The 27,501-nt window shown below is 42.2% G+C and overlaps 7 protein-coding genes and 1 non-coding gene across 8 annotated transcripts; 4 read left to right on the forward strand and 4 right to left on the reverse strand.

Moving 5' to 3' along the window:
* Positions 1 to 1,909: 1,909 nt before the first annotated feature.
* Positions 1,910 to 2,799, forward strand: BCR41DRAFT_397122 (hypothetical protein; the record flags this gene model as incomplete). Its single annotated transcript, XM_022028867.1, has 3 exons — positions 1,910 to 1,949; positions 2,058 to 2,143; positions 2,254 to 2,799. 3 exons carry the CDS (start codon positions 1,910 to 1,912, stop codon positions 2,797 to 2,799), a joined length of 672 nt encoding a protein of 223 aa, XP_021880393.1.
* Positions 2,800 to 3,384: 585 nt separating this feature from the next.
* BCR41DRAFT_422833 (ICE2-domain-containing protein) lies at positions 3,385 to 5,530 on the reverse strand. Its single transcript, XM_022030211.1, has 5 exons — positions 5,045 to 5,530; positions 4,655 to 4,879; positions 4,338 to 4,538; positions 4,092 to 4,222; positions 3,385 to 4,005 (listed from the first exon to the last, which is right to left on the reverse strand). The coding sequence occupies exons 1-5, from the start codon at positions 5,228 to 5,230 to the stop codon at positions 3,519 to 3,521; spliced, it is 1,230 nt and encodes a 409-aa protein (XP_021880394.1). The 5' UTR covers positions 5,231 to 5,530; the 3' UTR covers positions 3,385 to 3,518.
* A 365-nt stretch (positions 5,531 to 5,895) lies between these two features.
* On the forward strand, positions 5,896 to 8,234 carry BCR41DRAFT_355421 (hypothetical protein). The gene is made up of 5 exons (XM_022024473.1): positions 5,896 to 6,227; positions 6,329 to 6,550; positions 6,660 to 6,993; positions 7,094 to 7,590; positions 7,673 to 8,234. Exons 1-5 carry the CDS (start codon positions 6,008 to 6,010, stop codon positions 8,173 to 8,175), a joined length of 1,776 nt encoding a protein of 591 aa, XP_021880395.1. The 5' UTR covers positions 5,896 to 6,007; the 3' UTR covers positions 8,176 to 8,234.
* A 138-nt stretch (positions 8,235 to 8,372) lies between these two features.
* BCR41DRAFT_371460 (hypothetical protein) lies at positions 8,373 to 13,265 on the reverse strand (the record flags this gene model as incomplete). The annotated part of the gene is made up of 6 exons (XM_022026608.1): positions 8,373 to 9,347; positions 9,473 to 11,062; positions 11,147 to 11,577; positions 11,687 to 11,880; positions 12,019 to 12,321; positions 12,637 to 13,265. The coding sequence occupies 6 exons, from the start codon at positions 13,263 to 13,265 to the stop codon at positions 8,373 to 8,375; spliced, it is 4,122 nt and encodes a 1,373-aa protein (XP_021880396.1).
* Positions 13,266 to 13,469: 204 nt separating this feature from the next.
* On the forward strand, positions 13,470 to 15,647 carry BCR41DRAFT_355423 (GPI transamidase subunit PIG-U). Its single transcript, XM_022024474.1, has 8 exons — positions 13,470 to 13,767; positions 13,881 to 13,945; positions 14,040 to 14,349; positions 14,464 to 14,588; positions 14,674 to 14,786; positions 14,895 to 15,038; positions 15,138 to 15,262; positions 15,350 to 15,647. Exons 1-8 carry the CDS (start codon positions 13,590 to 13,592, stop codon positions 15,613 to 15,615), a joined length of 1,326 nt encoding a protein of 441 aa, XP_021880397.1. The 5' UTR covers positions 13,470 to 13,589; the 3' UTR covers positions 15,616 to 15,647.
* Positions 15,648 to 15,674: 27 nt separating this feature from the next.
* Positions 15,675 to 18,376, forward strand: BCR41DRAFT_355425 (hypothetical protein). Its single transcript, XM_022024475.1, has 6 exons — positions 15,675 to 15,761; positions 15,856 to 15,912; positions 16,027 to 16,169; positions 16,315 to 16,787; positions 16,885 to 17,685; positions 17,782 to 18,376. Exons 1-6 carry the CDS (start codon positions 15,694 to 15,696, stop codon positions 18,307 to 18,309), a joined length of 2,070 nt encoding a protein of 689 aa, XP_021880398.1. The 5' UTR covers positions 15,675 to 15,693; the 3' UTR covers positions 18,310 to 18,376.
* A 4,126-nt stretch (positions 18,377 to 22,502) lies between these two features.
* BCR41DRAFT_t88 lies at positions 22,503 to 22,576 on the reverse strand. Its single transcript has one exon. It is a non-coding gene; the product is annotated as a tRNA-Val (tRNA).
* Positions 22,577 to 26,454: 3,878 nt separating this feature from the next.
* On the reverse strand, positions 26,455 to 27,091 carry BCR41DRAFT_355429 (hypothetical protein). The gene has a single exon (XM_022024476.1). It carries the CDS (start codon positions 27,028 to 27,030, stop codon positions 26,551 to 26,553), a length of 480 nt encoding a protein of 159 aa, XP_021880399.1. The 5' UTR covers positions 27,031 to 27,091; the 3' UTR covers positions 26,455 to 26,550.
* Positions 27,092 to 27,501: the final 410 nt, after the last annotated feature.

The raw sequence follows: 27,501 nt of genomic DNA on the forward strand, positions 1-27,501 counted from the left end.
GACAAGAAATAACGATCAGTTCGAAATGAACAATGAACAAATGACGAATGAATGTAATTAAATGAATGAGCGTGAAGGGGCGAAGGAGGGCGAAAGGGGGCGAAGGAGGAAGAATTAAAAAAAAAAAAAAAAAAAAAAAAAAAATCAATAAAGGAGAAGAGTTGTATGTGTTTCTTAATGTAAATGAGTCAAGGAGTAAAGTGGGGAAAAAAGACGAGTGTGTGTCTATGCATGGTTGTTTTTTTTTTTTCCACTCTGTGCCACATCTTTGCACATGCATGCATGTGGCACAGGGCAAAATCATCGAATGCTTGCATCGCCTTCTCGACCGAAACAATAAAAACAGACAAAAGGACTGCAACATCCATATCAAACATTAAACCTGCCTGGACTACTGATGATCGCTCTCATTTCATTAAAAATCGGAAACATGAACGTGTATTAATACATGTAAATATATATATATTTATATATATATATATATAATATCTATATATTATGCGTTTGTAACTGCCAGTGTGGAAGATGAGCCCATGCGTTGGATTATTTTTATTTATATAATTAGCCATGGTTTCTCCTCTCACACGTTTTCTTGCCATCCTTTTTGTTTCCGTTGAACACAAGATTTCATTAACAACAGTGGTTTGTCGACTACAATGCAACGCGTTTCGCGTTTAGATCATTACCAATGCCAATCACAATAAACATGCATATTTATATAACATAATACTCTCTATTCTATGCCCCTATGTCACTATGCTCCTATGTCACTATGCTCCTTTGTTCCTTTGTTCCTATGCTGCTATGCTCCTTCTGTCTTTTTCTCTCTATCTTCTTTCCTGTCGCTTGCTGTAACCTGCACCCTACTGTATTTGGTAATGTGCAATTAAGGAATACAATAACGCGACCAAGGCAATCGAGGACTCTGCTCATCTATACGTACAGAGCGTCACATATATATCTATGACATGTACACGTACATGTTACTCTAATTGCATTGGGCTGCATTTATGCATAAGACAATGTCTGTTACCCTGTCCAATTCATTTCACTTCTGCCAACCAAAGCCCCTTCCTCTTTCTCTCCCTCATCCTTTCATCCCTCTCTTTCTCTCTTTCTCTTCTTCTTCTGATCCGTCCTTCCTTTTCCCTCCCTTCTATTTCATTGAATTGCTCTCAACAGTCCAATTGATCACTACATCACTTCTGTTCTTTGCTCCTCCACTTTACCTTGACATTTCTTCGATTTCACTCAATTGCTGCTTAGCCCATCACCATCGTCTCGTCCCTTCATCCAAGGCATTAGACTGTACTCTCTCAACATCTATACACACACGACCGCCTTTCTTTACCCATTATCTCAAAAATACTCTTGACTTCCATTGCACATAAATGTAAGTAATTCACTTCTCCCTTGGCCAGATCATCTGTTCCTAGACTCTGGACATGGCCATCCACAACAACATTGTCTACATATAGTATCAGTAGTGGAGAAGCTATTGATCAGAAAATACCCTTCCCCCTTTTCCAAGTTGGGTTAGGCTTTTGAGCATTGACTTCATTTTAAAAATATGAGCCCTTTTTGTGTGTTTGTGTACTTCTGATTCTTGAAATACAGTAAAAAGAGTAGAGTCAAGGAGAATAGCATTTCGAAGAGAAATCAGCTTTTTATCTGGGGGAATAGTTTTTTTTTTTTTTTGTTGGTATACAGGAGCTGGACCCAGACAAGAATCTGAAGGGCCCAGAATGTGGCTCACAGAGAGAGCGACATGTAAATTTGTATGCATGCATGGCTATTAACCTTCTTCATTCATTTTATTATTTGTTTTTCCTAATCTTTCTCACACTAATGATTCGATAGTATCCGGCTTTGTCTTCCCTCGTTTTTATCTGTCTTTAATCTTGCGACTATGAATCCTACCAGGTCCAGTTACGTCGAATACGGTACAGGTAATTGGGATAAAACTTGTTAAGGGTTTGCTTTAGTATATGGAAGGTCAAGATAAGGCAACATGCAGTATAGATGTTTATTCTGATCATCTTTTTGATTGCTTATAGGAAACATGTTGAATCTGGATGCTGGTACAATTAAACGTAAAATTGACTCCAACGAATATGACGATGAGATAAATCAGGAAGTTCAGGTATAGGTTGAAAAATACCCTTGCGGATCATTGGTCCGATCATGATCATCCACTGCATCCTTTATTGACCTAACTTTTTGTTTGTCTCCCCTTTTCTTCTTCCTGTACAGCCAAATGGAAAGCGAGCATGCAGTACTCTGAACCAGGTCAAACAATTCTCTCCATTCGGGTCCACATTTAGTCACCAGACTCTCCATTCAACTTCCAATGGACAAGCCTGGCCTCAACCTCACACAAGCAACCCACCAGCTTTTTCCAATACTGCAACCTTCAACTCAAGTACAGCCACCCATGCTGATCCCTCAACTCAGTCGTCTGTGTTTATTGCCCCCTCTTCTATGGATATCGATATGGAATTGACGCCTACCACTGCTCGTGATTCTTCTTCTATACTCCAGAACCCCAATACATTTCATAACTCGGCAGCTTCTTCCTTGGTGAACCAAAAGTCCCATCATACCAACAATAACTATAACAATTCTAGCAACACAAATGGCAACACTCAAAACGAGTACGTTCCTGTGCATGGACGCTCTATGGAGATTCCTTCATATACTCGTGCGCCATTGAACGAGGTCCGTAAATATAGGGACCAGCGATGGAGCTCTTGTATTTACGGAACAGACAGTCGCATTGGACAGGGCATGATGATCTAAGTAGAGAGTGAGACAGACATGTGCACGCTCTCCACTCTCTCTTTTTTTTCTCTCTCTTTTCCATGTCTTCACACATACACGTACAGACCTAATATCCAGCAATTATCGCGTCAACTCAAGGAAATATGAGCATAAGATGAGTAACTAGGAGCGAGGGTTTTAGGGATGCTATGTAAGGAGATAGAAGGAAGATGGATTGGACTGAATTGGTATTACAGAGTGAAATGACTGTGTCTTTTTTTTTACATCCAAACCGTTATCACAAAAAAGGAAAAAGGAAATATAATTTTAATTGTGGGTAATTCTGAGCAGGAGGCAGGGGGTACAGAAAAGAGAAAAAAAATGTGGAGAGGACTGTTCACATCGCTCATAGCTGTACAGCTTTCAGTTGATACATTCTAAAGGCGGTGTTTTTTTTTTTATATTATTATTGGTTAATTTGTACAACACAACCGAGGAAAAAACAGAAGAGGACGTGTTAATAGAATTGGTTTTTGCAAAGAGAGATTTTGCCTTCCCCCACTTCTCATCAAGCCTTGACCAACAGAGCTTGCCCACACGCAAATAGAAGTAAATAAAAGAAGACAGAAATATAATCTTTATTGATTAAAGAATAAAACAAACTAAACGAAACAATATATGCGATGATGATACAAATGTTTGCTGGCTTTCCCGCTAGCCCAACCTCCAATTCTCAATGATTTCTTTATTTTCCCTTCCTAGTCAGATCGATAATGCCCCCATGCATCATCTCGCGCCAGCACCAACTCAGCTGCAAATAGAGCAAGGCTTAAAAAGCTATTTAACCAGCCCCAGATTGCCAACGACGGTTTCAAGTACCCAAAGTATTGCAAAAGAATGCGAGTATGAGTCATTAACAGCACAGGTTTAGCCATGCTGGCTAAAAATGGCATCATCCCTATACTGACTAGGTCATCATCATCATCATCATCACCATAGACATCTGATTTTCTTCTACTGCTTCTGGTATATCCATGGCCATTAGCCGAAGACGATGATCCAGAAAGTCCGTCCTGTCCGATATTCAAACTTGGAGCAATATGGGACACAGCGACAAGGACACCCATGCGGTAGAGGAGACTTATGAGTACATTGGGCGAAAGCGCACGGACCAAGACTGTCATAAGTTGAGAGAGATGAACCATTGCTTGGATTGTGATCCGTTCAGCATCCTGTAAGGTCAGGCTGTAGCAACGTAATAAGGTACAATATACATTAAATTTACGATTGTCAATCTCTCGCTTGAGGACGAGTCACATTTAAAGAATTACCTTCGAAGATAAGGAATAGAGAATGGTCCGAACTGTACCGCGCTGTGAAGAGGCATGACGGCCTTGACAGGTCCGTTCTCAATAACCTCGTTCCTTGCTGCAATGTACATGCTCATGACCATATAGGCAAACTAAGATAGTGTTGTGAGAAAAAAAAAAAAAAAAAAAAAAAAAAGATTGAATGAACATGATTCCAAAAAGAAATAAAGACAGCCGTGTAAAGATTGTACTGCATTGCCTTATTACCAGAAAAGCTGTATCTGTAATGACGCCTCTTCCAGAGACAAGCGCAATGATGGAAAGGACAATGGTAAGGGTCATGCAACACCCAATGACAGAAGCTGATTTGACGCTTGGTACGAGTTCGGGAGAAGAAGCTGCATAGAGATGATAAAGCCCAAATCCAGAAATCACATAAACAGATGCAGATAGCACTAAGAACGCAATCTGATTTCGCAACAGTGACAAGGCAACATAAAAAGAACAAGGTTAGTAGCTGACACGGTAGCTCATGTTTTTCAATAGTACATTCAAAGCGGGAGAAAAAAAAGCCTTTGTTTTACCTGATACCCATCGCTTCTTGCTGCAAGACGACGAATGAGTTGAGAGGACTTTTGGATTATAAGGATAGTGCCAAAGCCCTCGAGAATGGTAAGGACAGGATCTGAGCCTTTAATAATGGACTCCCAGAACCAATGTGATCCCGATGTACCTTTGGTTGATCTGAACATTGCAAGGAATAAGAGTCCGACGACGATCAAAGGCTCAAGCATAATACCGCTCTTTATCTAAAGTATAGCAAACAGGAAGGAGAAAAAAAAAAAAAAAAAAAAAAAGTCAAGCACCACCATCACTGTGGATAAAACTAAGAGTACAGTAATGGGTTTGTATTTATGCCTTTGTATTTTTAAGGAGTGAGAGAAAAAGCAAAGGGAAGAAAAAGATGACAGTACCGCAACTCTGATGGATCGCCTGGAGACAATGCGCCGGAAGAACACCATGGCGATATACCATGAGACTAACCAGAGTGAGTATTCAAGTCCACAATCCTTACTGACATCGAAAGCCAGGGTGAGTAGGGCTAACAAGGCGAGATAATGTGCTCCACGCCAACTCGTTCTGAGCAACGAGAGTAACATGACTTTGTGTTATCGTGTAGCGTGAGTAGCCTGGCTCGCTGTTCCTGCTCCCGTTTGGTTGTTTTGTTTCCTTGTCTCTCTTGTTAAATTGTCCCTTTTACCCCTCGCCTAACTTTTATTACTCTAATAATGTTCTTTATAATGAGTTGTGGGCTGTAAACCGGGAGGAATGAGAGGTATGAATGTAGGTAGATATGGGTATATGTGTATAAAAGGGATGCGGTAGAACAATGTAAAAGAAGCGTAGTGTGTGAATATGGGTGAATATAATGTAAATGTGTGTGTAAGAGTGAATGAATGTGAAGAGTTGAAGTGTGTGTGAAATTGGAGTCAAAAGGAATAAACAGATCTCAGCCACATCCTAGACAACAGAGGGATACCGCGACGCGCAAACTCTTGGAGATCTATCAAGTGGAAATCCTAAAATAATCTTGACTTTGATATGCTCCCAATAGCTCAGTGTCCTTTAGTTCTGGGTCGATGCTTAGGGGTGAATATCTACAATAGATGTGTAATGCAACAACTGAGTTCTCTCTTTTCATTGCCACCACATAAAAAAAGCGCTGTCAAAACAAAACATGTTTGGATGAAAGAGTAAAACTTAATTTCAGTGGCAAAACATAAAAATTAAAAATGAACACTGACACTGTTGACACCTTTTCTTTCTGTCATCTTTCATCCTTCATTACAACAACAACATCTCATTTTAAAAGAAATTCCATCAGTCTCTACAAGAACCCTATTCTTTCGAAAACAAACACTAGAGCAGTCTCAACCATGAGTAGCGACATTAACAGCAATACAACTGAATATTCCACTCTTACGCTCGAGAACACTCTCGACGATTTACCAGAACATGATAATGAACAGTCAATACAGCAGGGACAAGGAAAAGAACGACACATCCCGCAAGCATACGCTGTCCTCGCCTCACTCAACTCCACTATCCCCGATATCCAACTCAAACAGATCACCACTGTTGTGGGACGAGACATCTGTACTTGAACAAAAGTGTCATTTGCTTTGTCTGAAAAAATATGCTCAAAAACCGTAGCCGGAAATTGATAAATTTTTTTTTTTGTTTCCTCATCTCTGTAGCAAAATGCTCTGAAGGAGCAGTACTTGCAGACAAAATTATTTCCAAAGTCCATTGTGAGCTCTTGTTGGAATCGTTGACGGACCCTGGAGCCGTAGTTTATATCAAGGATGTCTCCACAAATGGTGTCTGGGTTAATGATACAAAAATTCCTAAGGATGAATTATGCGAGATCACTCACCGCGATATCATCACTTTCAAGCCTGGCCCCCATAAAAGCATAGGTGAGTGAGGAGGGCTCTAGTATTAAACAGTGTTGGCATCAGTTGCATCTAAAAACAAAAAAATTAACGTAATATTTTTCTTTGCAAATGTTTGTATCTTCGTCCTCAGCGGATGGTCCAACATTTGTCTTCATGGACCAAAGAAAAGCAAATTCAAAGCGCAAAAATGTAGATTTGGATGCTAGCACCTTAGATAGTACATCAGCTTCTTTAGAGGTAGACACCAAAAAGAAGCGAAAACTGGAGGATTCAAAGGAACAAGGCAGAGGCCAGGATGAAAGCAAATATACTCAGAATGATAATGCTAATCAAAACAATGCAAATGATGGATTTGAAAAGGAGTTCGGATGTGGCATCTGCTATGAAATCATGCATAAACCTGTTGTAATGCAACCCTGTTTACATGCCTTCTGCAAAAAGTGCTGCAAAACCTGGTTCCGAAGGTAAAAAAAAGGTTTTCTCAGTCTGATTTAGTCGTGCTCGAGATTGGACCACCTACTCAAAGTGCGTCACCTTGTTTTTTATTGAACATTTTTTGTGTAGCTCATCAAATTGTCCAGCCTGTCGACAAGTTGTCAATAGGACAAAGAAAGACTTTAGGCTTAACAACTTGATCCAGCTCTTCATCGAATCTAGGCCGGAACTGAAGCGAGATGATGAGGACAATGGCGCAGAAAGCGACGTATCAGATCTTATAGGGGCACGGTCGGATAGAAGGCGTCGATATGACTATGGGCACAGTGATGATGATGAAGAGGACGAAGAGGACGAAGAGAATGAAGATGAGGCTGCACAACCTGTCTTACTTCCACCTGGATTTGGTCTTCCACCCAGCTGTCCATGCTGTGACTCAGCCAACACACTGGGATATGTTTGCCCTGATGCAGTACGACTAGGCCCTTTACCTGGCCAGGCGACTTATGCTGACTATTATGCTAGACGCCAGATCCAGCCTGGACATGCTCAATGTCCACAATGCAGACGACATATTCCTTCTCTCCCGGCAACCGTTCCAGATGCTGTTGCAGATAAATTCCGATGTAAGTTGCTTTCATCATAGACATCGAGGATTACCCAGCATGTTACTTAATTTGTGCTCCATATTATCTGTATCCTAAATAGGCAAAATGTGTCAAACTCCAAGTTGTGGCTGCGGCCTAAAAAGTGTAGAAGATAGAATTGAGGGACATTGTACAATTTACGGTTTTTTGAACCACTATGAAGAGCGGGTGGCTCTAGATTACATGGCAGCAGAGAACTTGACCTCTCAAAATGTGTGGGAAGAAATTAAGGCAGGTATGGATCGCAATATGTTCCACTACTTGGTCCCAAGCGAGCCCAATGCTCGAGTGCGCAACTCTGCAATTACAAGTGCAGATAAGATCTGTCATGAATGCTCTCTACACTTTTTCCGAAATGGCCCCCTTTTCCAATGGCGTAAGAATCTGGATTCCAACAGACTGCCAGCACAAGTAGCTGCACGTGAGGATTGCTGGTGGGGGCGTGAATGTCGCACGCAGTATAACCCTACAAACCCTACCCATGCTACCAGGCGAAACCATATCTGTGAACGGAGACATCGTAATAATAACAATAACAATGGTACCAACGACGATGGTACCTAGAATAATAGCAACAATAATGACGTCGATTAGCAATGGTAACATTTAAAAGACCAGGTAGCCCTTTTTTAATAAAAAAAAAAAAAATTAAGTCCTGTTTTATACGATCTTTACTCCTTGCATCTCTTTAAATTATCCAAATAACTAAATTTATAAAAAGTAAAACTAAAAAAAAAAAAAAAAAAAAAAAAGAGACTTGCTCAGGGATTCATATTGTTCACAACGCGCAACAAGAGCTGGAGAGAATGCAAATGAGGGCTACTGTCACCACTGCTCATTATCTTTCCATATGTCTCTTCCAGTCTCATTTGGACAATAGGAAGGATTTTGGCCATAGGAGGGCCTAACTTTGGATCCTTAGGATCTAGACGTCTCAAAATTTCTTGCAGCCATGTCAACTTGGTACTTAGGTCCTGACTTAATTGTTCATTTGCAAGATAGTGTGTGAGTGCCAACAAAACAGGCTGACTAAGCGTCCCATTAGGATTGACTGACGTTGGCTGAAACACGGCTCTAGGAGAAACCTTACTACAGGTTTGGAAAACAAGATTAGCATCATCGGTTGACAAAGCCTCCGTAAATGCCTTTTCAAACTCCCCGAGTGCAATAAGTTGATTAATGGTTACGGACTGCTTAGTTTCAACTGGCGAAGCTTGCTGAGAGGCTCTTCGGGGCCCAAGCCCACCATCAGCGCCACCCATAATGTCATCACCTTGCAGCGTCCTTTGAAGACCACTGATATTATTCCTACGCTGCTGATCATGTCTTTGATATCCACCTCCGGTACCAGTGTTGATGTTGGAAGAGAACTGATCAGGTTGCGCCTGCGCAACTTGAACAAGATTGAAGAGCCTCGACTGAATGCCCTCAACAGTTGAAGCAATCTTATTGACATTGGTCGTGAGAGTTTCAATCGAATCGTGATCCTTCTTGCTGGTTGATGCCAAATCCTCGATGCCAGCTTGGAACGCAGCATGAATCTGCTGGAACATGGCCTGAGTCGCCTTTTGATATGATGGAATCAACACTTTGGTAAAGCTGTCCTTGAACGACTCCTCAATGCACGGTCGGATCGATGTCGCAACCTGATTACTTAGGTTGCTGAAGAAGGTAGAGCTTTCCATAATATGATGGATATTCTGGTTTACAGATGCTTCAACAGCAGTTGGCAATGTCTACAGATTAGCACCACGCAAAAAAAAAAAAAAAAAAAAAAAAAGATCAACATTTTTACCTGGGTACATTGATCATTAAAAAGAAAAAAAAGCGTCAAGAGTACTCAAAGGATCTTCTTTCGTACCTTAATCATGGCGTCATTGATATTCCGTGAAAGCTGACGCTCTACAGCAGCGCCAACAATCTTATTGAGCGACGGTACAACAGAGTTTTGTATCTCCTTATGGACAGTTTGGACTAAAAGTTGCTCAGTGTTCTTAGCCAAAGTCTGCGAAATCATTTTCAAAACGACTTCCTGTCTGGCGATTTGGTCTTGATCCATCTTGCGGTGTTGCAACTCTAATTCAGCGGTCAACTTCTTTTCAAAGCGAGCCGTAATCTTGTCCTCCATTGACTGAAACATTGACTGAAGTTCATTTATAGAAACTGTAACGTGGCCTGCTGACATTGCAGTTATAGATGACTGCTCAGCAGTGGAAGGCCCTTCAGCTGCCTCTTGATGGCGGTGGGATGCCTGCCGTGAGTTGCGTCCAGACGGCCTAGTCGTTTCTGACACGGGTTTGATATCAATAGAGGCTTGCCCCTTTTTATTGTTTGCGCCATCTGCTGCTGAAACGCTGGTTGTCATGTCTTGGCTAGTTTTCCTTCCACCACGTCCTGAGGCACCAGATTTAGTAGGGTCCTTCTTTTCAGAACTCTCTGCAGGGAGCTGAGTATCTGCTGTAGAATTGCGCTTCTTTTCTTTAAGCTTTGCGATGGCACCGTTAATGACAGCGCCATGAAGCTTGATGGTTTTTTCAGGTTCCTTTTCTTGAGTCTCTGCTGCCGCGATAGAAGCTGCTATGACATTTGAATCTACCACGGCTTTATCAGCCTTGAAAGATCCTGTAGACTCAGAGCCCTCATTAGTCTTGCCTGACGGTGAATGGGAAGATTTGGGTGTACTTGTCTTTGAAGTAGATCTAACTTTTGGCTCAGTAGATTTGACTGAAGGTGGAGCTGAGATAAATGTCTGACATTTGTGTTTGTCATGAGGCTCGAGACCTTTGATGATGTATTGCTGGACAGCCTTGGTCTGGATACAGTACACTGAAAACCCGTTGTATTCCAACGATGAGTCCGGCATAACCACAAAACTGACAATGTGCTGTGGCATTGGATACTCAATCATAAAGTCAAAGGTCGCAGTGCATGGTGCCGCCTCTGCTGCTGCGCTAGCTCTAATGTAGGCCGCTTGATCAACATTGTTGGATGGCATTTCTGCTTCGGATGTTGATGTCACTTTTACCTTAAGCCCAAAGAGCGAAAGGCGGACACTGTTTGCTAAAACCAAACTTGAAGTCTCGTAGTCATAGCCCACAAAGTTGAACATTCTCATCTCTTGTAGGCGCTGCGCAGCTTTGCCAACAGAGGTACGACGAGTCGATGAAGGAGGTTCCTTGAAAATAAACTGGTCAAGTGGTCCTGTACCACCAACCCACCAGAGGCTTAACTCGGTTCCACGACGGCAGGCAGTGACAACGCAGCGGGATGTAGTGGCGTCGGTCTGGTCTACAAAAATTGCATTCGTCACGCCTAGCCCGCCATGAGGAACAAATTCGTTCAACAAAGCATTCTCTGATGGTGCGTTAATATCCCAGAATTTGACTGATCCATCTTCGCTGGCTGTGACGAGAACAGAGCCATCACGAGAAAAAGAAATGTCATTGATTGCCTAAAAATTTAGAATGAGATGGGTTAAAAACCAGCAACTAATCTATCAGCACTTTATATCTTGCTTATGTCCACTAATACAAACCTGATCATGGGCTTGAATAACGGTGGCATGCGTCCAGAGTTGCGCCTCGGTGAGCACGGGGGAACTGCCTTCCTGAGATTGGACAAGATTGCTGATATCGATGATCAATACAGAGTGGTCATCATTATTCACAAGGGCTAGCTGCGATGATTTAACAGGGCTCCAAGCAATATGGCTGTAGCGCGGCTGATTTGATTGAGGTTCTCCGATCAGCTCCAAACATTTTGAGTATATTATATCAGTCGCATCGTGATCTGAGCCGGAAAGTTCCCAAATAATAAGCCTACTATCTTTAGCAACACTTGCTAGCAATTGGGCTCCAGAGTCTTTTGCATTAGCAAGCGAGAAGCCCATATCAATGACCTGGTCAGTATGACCACGAAGGAGAGTACGGTGTCCGAGCGATTGTTCAATGACGCGGATTTTACCACCTAGTGTTATGGATCATAAATCCATTTCCAGAGTATTATAATGACTGTATGTGAATTTCAAAAAGATGAGTGTCAAGAAGAAACTATTGGAACTTGGGCTTGAACTAACCTTTAGCAGCATAACTGATATAGCCCTTGCTAGCAGCAACCATTTTTCCATGGTAATACTCTACGTCAGTAGGAATAAGTGTGATAGGAATGGTTTCCAAGTCTTCAGAGAAAATTGCCTCTGAGTTGTCAAGCCCGGTATCATACGTCGTCACTCCAGACCCTGGATGACTGAGATATACCCCATCTGGGATTCTAGCAATTTTAAAGCCCGATAAGATAGAATTGTTAACTCATTGTTTCTTCTAAGACTTTTTCCTCTTTTTTCTCTTTTTTTCTCTTTTTTTCTCTTTTTTTCTCTTTTTTTCTCTTTTTTTCTCTTTTTTTTCTTACCCTGAACTTCCCTTAGCCAGTTTTTGGACGCGATGGTTCCAAGCAGAATGAGGTGGAAGAAGCTGATCAAGTTGATAACGTTTCTGGTCATCATGAGGATGAATACCAGTGTCCAGCTCTTCTCGACGTGGCGCTGGGTTGCTGAATGATGGTCGCTTTGGGAGGGGTCCTACAGAAATGTTATCCTGAGATCCTGCAATGGGTGTAGATGTTCTTGTTTGCGATGGAGATCCCGGGCTGAATTGAGCTACTGCAGGTGTGATTATTGGAGCAGTGGCGGTGACAGTAGCGGTGCTTGCTGAGCTTGAAAAAGAATGGAAAGGATTCACATATGTGAATTTCGCCTTCGAGGTCGATTGGAGCGTGTTTTCTTTGGAAGTTGGAGATCGTGTGGTGCTTTCTCTTCTCGCTTCAACACTCTTGCTTTCTACCAAGCTCTCTATCTTACTCTCCGATAGAGGTTGTGGCGCACTGGATGAATTTTGCAGCATCGCCAATAGATTTCTAAAAGCACATGAAACGTCAGCAAAATCTGGACACTGGTTTTTTTTTTTGGCCGAACCTAATCATTCATATATCATCAACGATCACATCATAGGGCTTGCTGAATGGACTTACATTTCCTCCTTCTTGGGGCTTGGTTGGGCCTGTGATGAATCAGTACGCGGCCCTCCGAAGAGCGCTAGCTTGATATCTTCCGTCTTTTGCTGAGCAATAGTGGGTTCCTGCTTGGGTGGTCCAAAAAGCGCGAGCTTCAAACTGTTTGTGGCTTCATCCGTTTGGGAAGGAGTATGCGCTTGAGCCGTAGAGAAAGTCGGTGTTGATGTGTTGGTGGGGGAAACGGCCGTTGGTTGATTCAGACTCTGGAGCAGAGATGCCAAGGATTGACCTTGAGACGACGGTCGGCTTTGAAAAGATGGTCCAGATTGGAACTGACTTATGGGTGGACCGCGTTGTCCGTGTTGCATTATTTGATGCAAGTACATTTGATGAGGATCCATGGATTGCTGGCCAAATCCATAGCCAGGCATCATTTGACCAATGGGTGGACCAATGTTATGGTAGTATGATTGAGACTGGGCAGAAGACGGCAATTCAGCAGTAGGCTGCTGTTGTGGTCCATGCACTTGCCCTTGACTCTGTCCTTGTCCTTGTCCTTGACCGTGAGCTGGTTGCCCAGGCTGACATTGTTGGCCCTGACCTTGGCCCTGGAGCATTTCGAGAAGGGATCTATTTTCGCTGGCCATTTGAGTCCACACGCTACAGTCTTAGAGCATACACGAACAGGCGTTGAAGCAGTACGAAGGGATAGAGAAAGAAGAGTGAAGCACACAAAACAAATGGATGGAACCACGTCATTAGTAACAGAGCAAAAGCAATAAATCCGTGGGCACATCATATTTTAACTATTCCAAGCCTTGCATGCTGCTCTATGCCCCTAAAATTCCGTACACGTCTTCATGCCTGCCGAATGGTTACTTTAACCCAGTGTTCATCAAACGAGCACCTCTCTCTTTCTCAATTCCTCTTTCTCCCTCTCTCTTCTCAACTCCATCTTGTACTCTGACTTCATGTCCACAAATGTCGTACCGGGGGGCCAAAAGGCAGCAAATACTCCCTCCAACAATGTTGCTCTTGTCTTTGGTGCAGCATTTGCCCTACGTCTAGGATTGCTCAACTTGCCAGCGTTTCCCAGCATTCTGGCGGACCAGGTTGAGATCTCGACTCCCATCACCAGTTTTAAGAGGTGTAAGCACTGATTGACTCTTACAAATTGCGTTATACCTACAGCTCGATAATGAACTGCTAAACCAATCCATGTGTCTCGTCTTATATTATAATCTACTGCTTGATCTGAACAGTATCAGAAGGCGTGTTTCTCTTCCGTAATGGCGTACCACCATACGATGGTGGGGTATTTCACCAGGTTCGGGTCGTCCGTTGCCATTCTTCTGATCATTTTGGATCGATCTATAAGAGTAACTAATGAATTGCAACGATCAATCACCCTACTATTTTAGGCGCCTTTGCTTCTAGGACTGTTCTATCTCATCATTAATAGTCCGCCGTTAGTGAATGCATTGTACATTCTCGTTGATCTAGCAATTGGATACATGCTGCTACAAATCACAGCAATAAAGGAAAGGGATTCGACGAGTGAGAAGAAGATTATGCAGTATGGTGATAAGACTGAGGAGTCAGGAATGAGCGGTCTTACAGTGGCGAGTCTTTATCTCTTCAATCCGTTCACAATTGTCAGCTGTATCGGGAAAAGCACGATCCTGTTCTCCAACATGGCAGTTGTAGCAGGGATATGGATGGGAATGAAGCGTATGCAATTTTTTTATATGTGCTGCCCAATGATTCCGCAGTCCTTTGATAATGTGGATATCGTATTGCTGATGATGTACTGTTTCCTCTATATCAACGTGTCCATCATTTTAGGCAACAAGGGCCTTGCCATGTTCAGCATAGCATTGGCGACATACCTCTCTTTCTATCCTGCCATGCTCATGATCCCAGTCGTATTAATGCTCACTCGAGGAGATATTGGCAAACAGCAACAAAAGGTAGTTGACAAGATGCGTTGCGACTACCAACTTATTACTGAAAAGGAAAAACCAATAAGGCTAACTAGCTCATATTACCTAATAGCGGATTTCAGTCCAATGCGGGGCTCTATTCCTGGCTTGCCTGATATCTCTTTTCTTGCTCTCCTTTGTTTTAGTGGATTCTTGGAGCTTCTTTTCTGGCGTCTATGGCACCATGTAAGTAGAAGCTACGCCTCAATTATCCCTTAGAGTTGCCTTTCAGTATTTATTTGATCTGTGGTCTTTGTTAATGATCTCACCAGTTCATACCTTTTCACCATGAAGATTGGCTGTCACCGATTTGACACCCAACCTAGGTCTACTCTGGTATTTCTTCATTGAGATGTTCGACCACTTCAGATCTTTCTTCCTTATTGTCTTTCAGCTCCATGTCTTTATCTTTGCTGTACCAGTTTCTATCAAACTTTGGTAAGGATAAGCTATGGAAAGCCATAAATACGACCTTGGAAACCAAACACCTCGTTTAATCACGCTAAAACTATGCCCATTATGACATTTATTATTTAGGAAATATCCCTTGTTTGTATCTTTCATTTTGTGTGCCATTATGGGAACATTTAAAGGCTATCCTTCGATTGGAGATGCCGCACTATATCTCGGGCTCTTGCCTTTAAGCTCAGAGATTTTCAAGTGTAAGCCATCATACTATGGCAGCCACTATATACATTACATCATGATGTCTCCTGATATTAACTCAGTGAATTCATTTATTTTGGTAGATATGCGTTATACATTCCTTGTTGTGAACCTTTTCCTGTATTCTTCGCTCTTAGCACCTATCTTTTGGTACCTCTGGGTATATGTGGGGAGTGGAAATGCAAATTTTTTCTATGCGATTGGGCTAGTCTACGGGATTGGTGAGATCATCTTGATGATTGACACCACATTTGCAATCTGCCGTCGCGACTTTGAGATATTGTCACCACCCGAAACGTCGGGCGATCCCGCTTCTTTGGGCTGGGATCGAGAGGTTGTTCAAAAATAAGAATAAAAATTAATGGTGGCTGTGTGTGCGATTGTAAATTTTAAATATTTCCTCTGTCTTTAAGAATCACTTTTCACAATGTCAACCATGACATCGTTTGACGATGCTTTGGAAAATTTTAGGAGCCTTCTCTGTTGCTCATTGTGGTAATGCTCTCACGCTAATCGATGCCCTCTCTTTCACTGTCGCTTCATGACTTCAATGATTTTAACAAATTGTTTTACTCCTTTCCTCTTGTAGTGGCAATGAGTTAGAATCCACGGTCACAGTGAAGGAATGTGGCCATCACTTTTGCAGGTGCGGTTGTGAATATGCGGGATATGTGTCAACATAAAAATAAAAATACCTTGATTGAAGCTGCTGAACGGAATGCCATGACTCGCATCCCTGTTTCTTTGTAATCTCCCTTAGAACATGTATCTATAATAACTTAGGGACATTATGCAAGTGCCCTACATGTGGTATCCCTGCACGAGTTGGTAATTTGCTCAGGAATCCGTCCTATGATATCTTGGTGGCGTGCGCATCCAAACTACGTGACCTGCACCCCTCTGGTTTGTTTCGCTTTTTTGGCGTGTACTTCCTTGATAATATGTCCTTATAAATATCACAAATAAGCTTACTAAACTTATCCTCTTCCTAACTTTGCTTGTACCTCGCTTCTTGAATGCTTCATGATTATATGGGCCAATGATTTAGCCAAACAACAAAATAACTCAGAAGCTTCGGATAGTGGAACGCCAGTTGGATCACTCCTCTGGACCTTTGACTGTGGCCCTACATTTTCAAATTCCGCTCCACTTTCCTTGGCATCCTCAGAAGTTGAGGCTCATACCTTCCCCTCCCTGAATACTATACTCGCGATCCATGACAAGGAAAGAGCACACGCCTTACAGACAAAGAATCATGCTCAGAATAATGACCAACCTAATACTGATCAGCAGACAAGTGTCACTGAGGTTCTTCCTCATAATGAGAAGGATATTGTGCGTCAATTGATGCCACCTCCCTTGTCAACCGCACAACCACGGCCAGTACCGACCATGTCACAGCTTCAAAGCCTGTTAGGTATACATAAAGGAAAAGGCGTTGAACCGGTCAGCTTGCAAGGCAATGAAATCCAAACAATGTCGCTTCATACAGCAAGCCAACCGGAAACACCGCCAGAAGATGTAAAGGATTTTGATCGTTGACAATATCCTCGTTTTGTCAAACCAAAATACACCAAGTACTCATGATCACGCCTTATCTATTTACAAATATACTTAGATGCGCGAGTTTTCAAGTCCACGAATGCCATCACCTACACTTAGACTATACGAATCATCTTTGGAATCACTTCAAGCCACAAATGATGTTTCTGTCGATCAATTTAAACAAGGAGATTCGTCTCAAAATCTAGTTCGTCCCAACAGGAAGCGTCGAATGATGTCTGACGATACAAGAGTAGAGCAGCGATTATTCAAGGATACTATAGCTGGGGACAGGAAGTCTCCTCCAAAGACCACGAACCATGACAATGTATTCGTAGTTGAATCATCGCAACCAACTCTCGATTTGATGACCCCTAGTTTGGTGATTCATGATAGCCTTTCGAGAGGCAGTAAACATCGTTCTTCTTCGCCTATGCACAGCTCTGTTATGGCCCAACACAATATATCCTCCAAGGCCAAAAATAGCTCTGAGCCTCTGGTCATCACCACTATATTTACTGGACTAAATAAAGAGCAGCGCAATGATTTTGATTCGAATCTTTCACGAGTCATTGAGGCTGGACTTCAAATGGAACATATTCAAGATCAACCATTTAATGAGTCCACAACTCACATTATTACTAATGCAGATCAAGATACTCTAAACCGGGACTCGACTCTTTTATGCCCTAGGGTCCTAAAATATTTGCATGGGATGCTGTCAAGCCCATGGATTGTTGATCACAAATGGTTTTTGGACAGTATTGAGGCTAAGGAGTGGCTACAATTACCTAACTCCCGCTATGTGATACAAGGTGATTTACAGTTCGGCCCTGCACCTGGAACACAAACTAGACGTGAGATTCGTAATCGAATGGTGAGTTTCCTGTGTTTGCCATGAACAACCATTTTCAAATACAGGATACTTTGCATTTATTCTAATATAATAAATTTTATTATTGACCATGCTCAGTCGCTCAAGCTTTTTCATTCTTGTCGGATGTTCTTTTATGGCTCTTTTGGGAGCTATGGCCAAAAAGCATTTACCAGGGATGAATTGCTGAAGCTCGTCCGAGATGGAGGTGCCGAGACTTGGCTTAGAAGACCGGCTGCTGCGAAACCCTCTTCCACGCCGCCAATGTTCTCGTCAAAGGGAGTGGTAGTAAGGAACTTCTTCTCGCGAGATCGGCAGCTGTTGTATGTTACAGAGGATTTCAAGCCATGGGAGATTTCAATCGATCGATCGTTACCAATAATTGTCTGTGATCCAAATAGTATTCCTTCTGGAGGAAGGACACTCACTCAAGCAGAAGTAAAGAAACATGGATGGCTTCGCGAGCATCAAGCAGTCTCACTTACCTGGATTTTGAACTGTATCTCATGTAGTTTAATGGGAGCTGAAGACATTTGTCTTCTTTATGGAACTGATGTAGAATCGGCGGGTGAAGAAGCCATTCACATGTTGTCTGAAGCATGGACAACTTGGCGAAAAAGGAGGTGAAACTGCAATGAGATTTCCTTAGTTTTTTACTAGAGAGCCTCCATGGCTGGCAGATTTATACTACAACAATAAATAAAGTTCGTTTTCCCTTTACGTGAAGGCTCGCTCAAATTACAAGCGATAGATATACCCAAAAGGATGAAGTTATTTACACGGGTCCGTACACACCTTATTTACACTGCTCCCCGGGTCTTTATTTCATCTACAAGCGGCAGCGTGTATCCTACAGATTACATGATTCTAGCTTTTTATTTCGAAGGAGATAAGCGAAGGTCAGTCTAGAGTAGAGGGGAGTCTGGAATTGTTACTGTTGGGAGTTGCAGCGCCGTGGGAGCTGTGATACTCATCGCGCTCTGTTGATATTCCACAGTATGCAATATTATGATGGCCTAGCTAGAAAATAATTAGGAAAATACTGAGTAAAAAACATCAGTGTGCTAAAACGATTAGCAGTAGAAATTAGTGGCAATAACGCGCCACACAAAGACGCGATAAATCTTTGATATGAAGTATTTAGAACGAACCTGTGTCATCCTACAGATAGATAGGTAGTTACCTGGTATAGGTCCCTCTACCAGAAAATGAACAAATACCCCATGGGTGTGGTGTGTGGACCCATATCTTATTCTCACTTACTTTTCTACTGCTTACTATCTATCTACAAAATATTTTTCACGCTCTATTCCGCTCTACAGTCACCCGAAAGAAAGTCTGGTCAAAGTGGGTTATTTATTATTATTTTTTAATTTGAATCTCTGACAAACATCTCATTTGTGACATAAAAAATACTTCACCAACCAAGATGGAAATTTAGGTTTTTTATTAATGAGGCCAATGTGGATAATCACTGAAGTTTCTGAGCAGTACATGCTGAGGGAAAACGGCAAGAAATAAGGATTGAAGACAGTGTTTCTCTTCATTACCATTTCGAAATTTTATTTTTTTGACCAAACTTTCTTTCAGATGATTGTACAACATGAAGCTAGTCCCTAAACGCAGTGAGCATCTACATATGCTACTGAGTATGCGACACTGCGTGCTAAAGACGACCCAAGGCAAGTTCTGGCTATTACTGGTGAAAAATCAACCCTGATTGAACATGATAACAAACTTGGAATGTAATGAGACAAAAATAAGGACCTTTATCAACGCAACAGAAAAGAGTATTTATGCCTCTTTCTATCACTATAAGTCACGGTTATGCTATTAAAGTATTTTAGCTATTTAGATATAGGGATATAGGTAATTGTGCAGGATCGACTTTGAGTGCGAACTGTCACCAACTATCAAAAGATAAGTAATCTCTCGGGTTACAAACAGGTGAGAGGATAGACATTCCACAAAATAAACTGAAGTCTACCCATTATATTTTAGTGAATTTGATAAATAAAATTTAGTATCGAGGGCGCTTGAGCTCTTAATAAAGAAGGACAGAGATAAGGACAAAGAAGAAAGGGAAAAGAGAGTAGTAACACGACATGCTATGCATCGAAGCAATGAGTATGATCGTTTAGGATGAAGTTATTTGCACTGCCCCGTACACACTCTATTTACACTGCTCCCCCCGTACAAATAAAAAAAAGTTATTTGCACGGGGGGTCTTTTTTTTATTTGCACGGGGTCTCTTTTTCATCTACAAGCAGCAACGTGTATCCTACAGACTACATGATTCTGGCTTTATATAAATAAGTGGAGGTGAGTCTAGAGTAGAGAGGGGTCTGGAATTATTACTGGTGGAAGTTGCAGCGCCGTGGGAGCTGCCAAACAGCTCATTTGTGACATACAAAAATACTACCATTAGACCCATATAGCGTATACGATGATTTAAATTACCACTCACGTGGGGCAGACAAGAACCCTCTCTTTGTCCTCCTTCTTAGTTGGTGCAATGTTTTAACCTAACTGATATAACTTACTATGTATGTAATATGGAGCTAAAGTTCAATAAATTTACCCTTTTATTAATGAGGCAATGTGGATAATCACTGAAGTTTTTGGGCAGTACAGGCTGAGGGAAAACGGCAAGAAATAAGATTGAAGACAGTGCTTCTCTTCATTACCATTTCAAGTGATTGTACAATATGAAGCTGGTCCTTTAGACGCAGTGAGCATCTACATGTGCTGCTGAGTATGCAATACTGCGTGCTAAAGACGAACCAAGGTAAGTTGGCTATGATAATAAACTTGGAATGTAATGAGACAAAACTAAGGATTGTTGCGATTAGCAGTCATTTATATGGGTTTTTACTATAGCTAAGGTTTTTACCCTTTTTATTTAACGAAGATCCCTGGATCATAATAAAGACACCTTTCTTTCGTTCTCGCTACTTATTATGACCCTGGCATATTTCAATAACAGAAAAGAATATTTATGTCTCTTTTCTATCACTATTAGTCACGGTTATGCTATTAAAGTATTTTAGCCACTTAGATATAGAGATATAGGTGATTGTGGCACGATCGGCTTTGAGTGCGAACTGTCACCAACTATCAAAAGACAAGTAATATCGGGTAAGAGGATAGATATTCCACAAAATAAGCTGAAGTCTACCCATTGTATTTTGATGAATTTGATAAACAAAATAGTATCGAGGGCGCTTGAGTTCTTAATAAAGGACGACAGAGATAAGGACATCTAAGAGGAAAGAAAGAGACTAGTAACATGGCGCGCTATGCATCATAGCAATGAGTATGGTAGTATGATTGGTTGTACATCTACCGACACAAACTACACGTTAGAGATTCCTAATAACTGAATTCATCGTTGTGTGCTTAATAGTGTGCGGAAATACCTAAGATGTATGCACGCGTTAAATGAAAGAAAGCATCGGGGAACCATAACAATGCAACCAACAAAAGTGCAAAGTAAAGCTGCATAGTATATTTCAACTATAGATAAATCATTTGTAATTCTGTATTTAGTCCCAGTCGCATAAAGAATGCCAACATCTACTCTGAGCTACATACGAACTTGATAAGATATTCTGGTCAGTATTTGATGCTTAGACAGCGACTCTAGATCTAAGCCTGTGTCATGGAAGGCTTCCTGGTTATGGTGTTTAGGGCTAAAATAAAGACCCCGTACAAATAAAAAAAAAGACCCCCCGTGCAAATAACTTTTTTTTATTTGCACGGGGGGAGCGGTGTAAATAAGGTGTGTACGGGGCAATGCAAATAGATTTTTTAAATATTTGTACGGCCCCCGTGCAAATAAGAGGTGTACGGGCCCGTGCAAATATCTTTTTTCTATTCCCTATTATAGATAAATCGTTTGTAGTTCTTTATTTAGTCCCAGAATCACATAAAGAATATCAACATCTATTCTAGGCTAGATCGGCTTTGATAAGTATTCTGGTCAATATTTGATGCTTGGGTATCGAGCTTGTGTCGTGGAATGCTTCCTGGTAGTGGTATTTACGACTGAAATAAAGACCCCGTACAAATATCTTTTTCCCAGCGATTTAATGGCTCGTCATAAAGTGGATAAGATATAGGATTAATCTATTTGGCAGCCCATTGCCAAATATAGTGAACTTTCAAGACTCTCTTTGGCAGCCCAGTTGCCAAATAACATTCATTATTTACCTGGCAGCCTACCCAGCGTTATTTGGCCTCTAACTATTTTTTTTTTTTTTTCATTCCTAGGAACCGTATTTGTATATAACGCTCATACTTTAAATTAATAAAGCTCCCGTCTTCTACGTCATAGTTATGTGTAGTGACATTGTCTTGTCTCATTTAGAAAACTAATGACTTTTTTTTTTTTTTTTTTTTTTTTTTTTCAAGTAGGTCGCTCATACAGTTTTGGAGGTGCCATTTGGAGATCAATGCCTATGAGAGGTTTTCGCTCGGAGCAACGCGTCTCACTGCTACCTAGACGTCTTCAATAAATCATTCCCTAACCGTGTACATTGAAGACTGTTTTGTGAAGATGTCATCGCCGCTGCCCTTAGTACCTCCGGCGGCATTAGCTGTGCAAGGCAATGTATCCACAGAACGCTGCCTGTTTTACCACTGATGTTATGACCCTGTTATCAAAAAAAAAAAAAGAAAAAAAAAAAAGAAAAAGTAATGTATTTGGCAGCCCAGCTGCCACCCAAGAGTGCGAAGTTAAGTGGCAGTCCCCAGAAGTAGGCTGCCAAAAAGATTAATCCTAAGATATATGGGTTGTGCAAAAAGAGCATAGAGGAAAATGTTTGTACTCGGACTCGAACCGAGGACCGTCTGTGTGTTAGACAGACGTGATAACCAACTACACCATACAAACAAACCAATTTATAATTTTGTCCTAAATCAAGGTAACTTAAGCTCACGTCCTATAACAAGTGACGTCATGGTAGGTAGGACCAGAGGTATACCTATAGTGGTACCCTCAAACCCACCCCGTCCTGCCTGGACGTGAGCTCAGCCACCCGATCCTCCCCGCTATAATAAATAGTGGACTCTCCGTCCCTGAAGTGGTCCTTACCTTTATCTTGGTACAACACTTCAGGTATGCAACCTCATTCATCTCAGCACTAGTTACTTGTATAGTATTATATGTATCATAAACTAATAAAGACCTTTATCTTGGTACAACACTTCAGTGTGTTCTATGTATTTGCGTCTCGTTGCGGTTTTTAAGGGCATCTCAGTATAACCCCCCGGTTCTTAAGACAGTGATTTTTTCAATTGTGTCCTAATCGAGGCAACTTAAGCTCACGTCTTATCTGCCCAATGGCTGAGTAGTATACTCGTCAGGGCACCCCCCCTGTCTAGCCCAGGGGCCGGGTTCGAGTCCTGGTTAAGGCACATAAAAGTGAAGCACACATGTGCCAGGTCAGGGCCGACAACGTGATTTGGGGCTCTTTGGAAGCGATGTTCAAGGGCGTCAGAGAGATTCGACATGCAAGCACTCTGTTTGGTGAGGAAGATGTGGATATGGGACGGAGGAATGAGGGCGAGGATGCCCACTGGACTGTCCAAGACTTGTACCACGGTTTGGTGCCGAAGGAACTGATACAAAAATGGAAGACGATCTTCAAAACCACAGCATCGATCTCAAGGTACATTGTTTGCCGCTTTGTCAAGTCAATCGAGGAACTCGGCAGGACTGAAATCTGGAACAGACGCTGCAAAGTCACCGTCAACTGGGAAAGAGACAATGGTATCACCTCTGTGAGCAAACGCGCCAGGGGACGCAACTGTGTTGGGAGGCACAGACATAGCAGAGGTGAATTCTTTGGCTCTCACCAGGGACAACGACGAACAGCAGATGTGAAGGCGATCAGGACTGAGGCAGACCGGCGAGTGGCGGAAAGCTACCGGCAACAGGTGGAATTGGCGATTATGGAGCGCCTGGAAAGCTGTAAATTTTTGATGATTGAGGACAGCGGCTAAAGGATGACCTTCGCGCACAACAGGCCAAGTAGGGAGTAGAGCCGTGCCACAGGTCCTCTGGGACCAAGGAAGTCTACTCAATGCTGACGTGGTTTATGAACAGGGTGTAGTACTGTGGCAGTATGACGATGCGGCTTCGGTCGATTATTGGATACCGCTTTATTTGCGACCCCAGTAATGGGGCAACCCATTTATAGAGCTAACATCTAAATAAATCCTACATGACCTCGTGGGTCCTTGTTATCAAAAAAAAAAAAAAAAAAAAAAAAAAAGTCCATTGCTCAGAGTTGGAAAGTTGGCTTCAAGACAACAACAAGGATAGCTACATATATGGCGGGGCGCTTCGTCAAGGCCATAGAAGAATTCGGTCGTACAGAAATCTGGAACAAACGGTGTAAAGTCACCGTTGAATGGGAAAAGACTCGTGGAATCACTGCTACGAGCAAACGCGCTAGAGGAGGCAACTGTGTTGGGGAGCACAGACGTAGTAGCAATGATTTCCTTGTCCCTTCCCTCAGACAAAGACAGAAGCTGAATGTAAAAGAGATCTACAAGGTCGCGGATGACCGAGTCCGGGACAGTTACCTTGGGAAAACCAAACTGGACGTGATGGAGCGGCTAGGTGGAATGAAGTTTTTGATGACTATGGATAGCGGATAATTTGTCGCGTTGCGCAACAGGCCACGTCGGAAAGGTGGACTTTGAGTACCAACCACGGCGGTCAGGGTTTATGAAATCATGGATACAGCGGCTCTTGTCGTTTGTGCAGTAATAGCTGTTTATTGACTATAGTTTCTGGAGCATTTTGTTCATAGAATGTAGAAAATAAATCCCATGACCCTGAGGGTTCTTGTTATCAAAAAAAAAAAAAAAAAAAAAAAAAAATTAGTAAGATCCCATGACCCTGAGCACAATAGGCCAAGTAGGGAGCAGGGCTCGTCACAAGTTCCGTAGGGATCAAGAGTTACCACTCATGCTGACGCGGTTTGTGACTAGGATGTTGTACAGTGACAGTTCAACGATGCGGTTAAGACCGATTATTGGAAGCCGCTTTATTTGCGCCCCTAGTAAATAGGGCAACCCATAGGACGCAATAGTCAGACCACCTCCTCGTGGTGCGTCCTGGGCTGTTTGCTTATCTGCAGACAGGCAAAGAGTCTGACACTAAAAAAAAGACCCTGAGAGTCCTTGCTATCAAAAAAAAAAAAAAAAAAAAAAAATAGTAAATAGGGCAATCCATTTATAGAGTCTATTTCTAATAAATCCTCACGACCTCGTGGGTCCCAGCTATCAAAAAAAAAAAAAAAAAAAAAAAAAAAGAATGGGCTCTCTGCTCTGCACAGCGTGATATATCGCCCGTAAAGTGATCCGCAAGTTCGTTAGCTACCTTGAGTAGCAGGCTATGGAGATGGTTTGGGAGCCACGGCGTAAGAAAACCATTGCTAAGGAGAAGGACCAAGGTGTGAGACCGAGGCAGAAGCGCGCACCACACGCTGGGCCAAGAGGCGACTGAAGCAACGGATATGGCTTTATGACAGCAGAAGGCTTTTGTCCTTGTGGTACGGTAATGGATGCGCATCGCGGCAGGCGCTGTCCAGGATCTACGTTAGATCCGCCTGCCGCAGACAAGGTTCTGTTGCAGAGCTTGTTAGGACAGCGGAAGTTGACAACCATGGGAAGGATGAGGGCGATTCCTTTCCTGTAACAGTATGTTTTCGACGTTAAACACGGTGATGAGCAGTGGTAATAGTCGCGCGGCACCCGAAGGACTTGCCGAGGGAACGTGACTAGACTTGTGGCGACTGTAAAGCGATTCTTCTGGAGGATCGGGCATCGAGTACATTCTGACTAGATAGTTCTTCAGTTTTATAGCGTTATTCGTTTAGAGAGACAAATTGTTATAAAAAAAAATCCCCCCAGAATCCCTTCGCGATCTAGGCTCGTCACCAGCCTGTGTGGCTTATGTGCAATGCGCTAACGCTCACTGACAGGCTGGGACCAAACTTGAGGGTCACCATTTTAAATTTCTAGCACTTGGGAAAAAAAAGGTCATTTCTCCTTCGTTTGTACGACCTAGAATTTTTTTTAAGTTTATGAATAGGATGTTGTACTGTGGTAGTATGACGATGCAACTTCGGCCGATTATTGGATACTGCTTTATTTGCGACCCCGGTAATAGGATAACCCATTTATAGGGCTAACATCTAAATAAATCCTACATGACCTTGTAGGTCGTCATTATCAAAAAAAAAAAAAAAAAAAAAAAAAAAAAGAGGTGAAGGATTGGCAGGAGCTAATACAAGCGCTGCTGCCTCCAAGACGGATTCATCAAGAGGAAATAGCCGGCTGCTACTCGTCAATCCTTATTGAGCAAGGGTTTTTTATATGCTCGCACTGGAAAGGCTTGGCATGCATGAAATACCCCAAGGTTCCTATTATGTGCCTTGCTGTAGTATATTCGGGCTGATCATCCGTTGACTGTTGAGAGTTATCCTACTAATGTTCACTGTTGACTTTTATATTACTGCTCATAAAGGCAAGTAGAGATGATGGTTATGATGCTGTCGCTCCAAAACAGCAATGGGAGGAGGCAAATGAGAGCCTTAACTCCAGCTACACCCAGCAATGACGGACTTTACAACCCGGGCTTTTTTTTTTTTTTTTTTTTTTTTTTTTTTTTTTGAATGTACTCATTTGAAATTCACTGATTGACTCAGTCTACTTTTTATCTCTGTTGCTGCTTTGTTTTATTAAGGATTATCTTTAATTCGTATCGCTTTAAGAGGCGTGCTGTATTATTAAACTAAAAAGTAGTACAAATTATAAGGGGGATGAAGGAGTTTGCTAAGGTGAGCTCTTTATCTACAAGCGAAGACCATGAGTATGACCTGTAGTGGCAGCAACAGGTGCATGCTTAGGATGGTGGCGGTGTCTTTTCGGTGAGAACATGGCCCTGAGGGAAGTCATGAGACTTCTCCTGTATGGGTAAGCACCGCTTGCCATAGGAGCCCCAGCTGCTGGAGCAGCAACGGCTGCAGTTCTGCGCGAAAATGGGTTTCGACTTCGACGAACTGGATTCACAACAGCTGGTTGGTGGTGGCGTGGGCGTGAGCGAGGAGTAAAAAGACCATGGAGAGTGCGTCTGGTCTTCCGAGCAGCGCGTTGAGTCCGTACGCCTGCTGTGCCTGCAATAGGAGCAGCAGCAGGGACAGTGCTTGGGCCATAATGATGACGATGGCCACGGTAGCGCCGGGGTGCAAACATATTCTTCAATCGTGCCATCGGTGATGGTCTATGATAGATCTGTGTTGGAACATATGCGCGACGTTGGAAAAGAGGCATGGTTTGAATATTATTATGATTTTTGGTATGATTTTTGGTATGATTTTTGGTATGATTAGAGATAGGCAATGTTGATAAAGGTTTTTTGAAAAATGGTGGGCCTTTTATAGAAGCAATGTTTACTGTAGAAAGGTAATAGAGGGCAGCGTCATGATGATGTTTACAATGCCCTTGGATATCCTTTTTGATAGATATTGACTCGATAGGGCGTTGGGATGTTCTTACCATAATGACTTTAAACGTGTTCCTAAAGTTTTATCGTTGCATATTCGAATTAAAGCACAAAACATAATTATCGTTAATTAACAGGAACCAGCCTTTTTTAAAATAAGAAAGAAAGCCATGACTGCAGGCGCATCATGATGTGCGTGTGGTGTGTATATACTTGGGATTTTTAATCGAGTTTAAGTTTACACAAGGTAGAGTTAAAAGGAAGTATGGCGCACAGACCAGAATATCGACAAGGCGCGT

This window comes from Lobosporangium transversale (assembly GCF_002105155.1).
Source record: "Lobosporangium transversale strain NRRL 3116 chromosome Unknown BCR41scaffold_23, whole genome shotgun sequence".
NCBI lineage: Eukaryota > Fungi > Mortierellomycota > Mortierellomycetes > Mortierellales > Mortierellaceae > Lobosporangium > Lobosporangium transversale.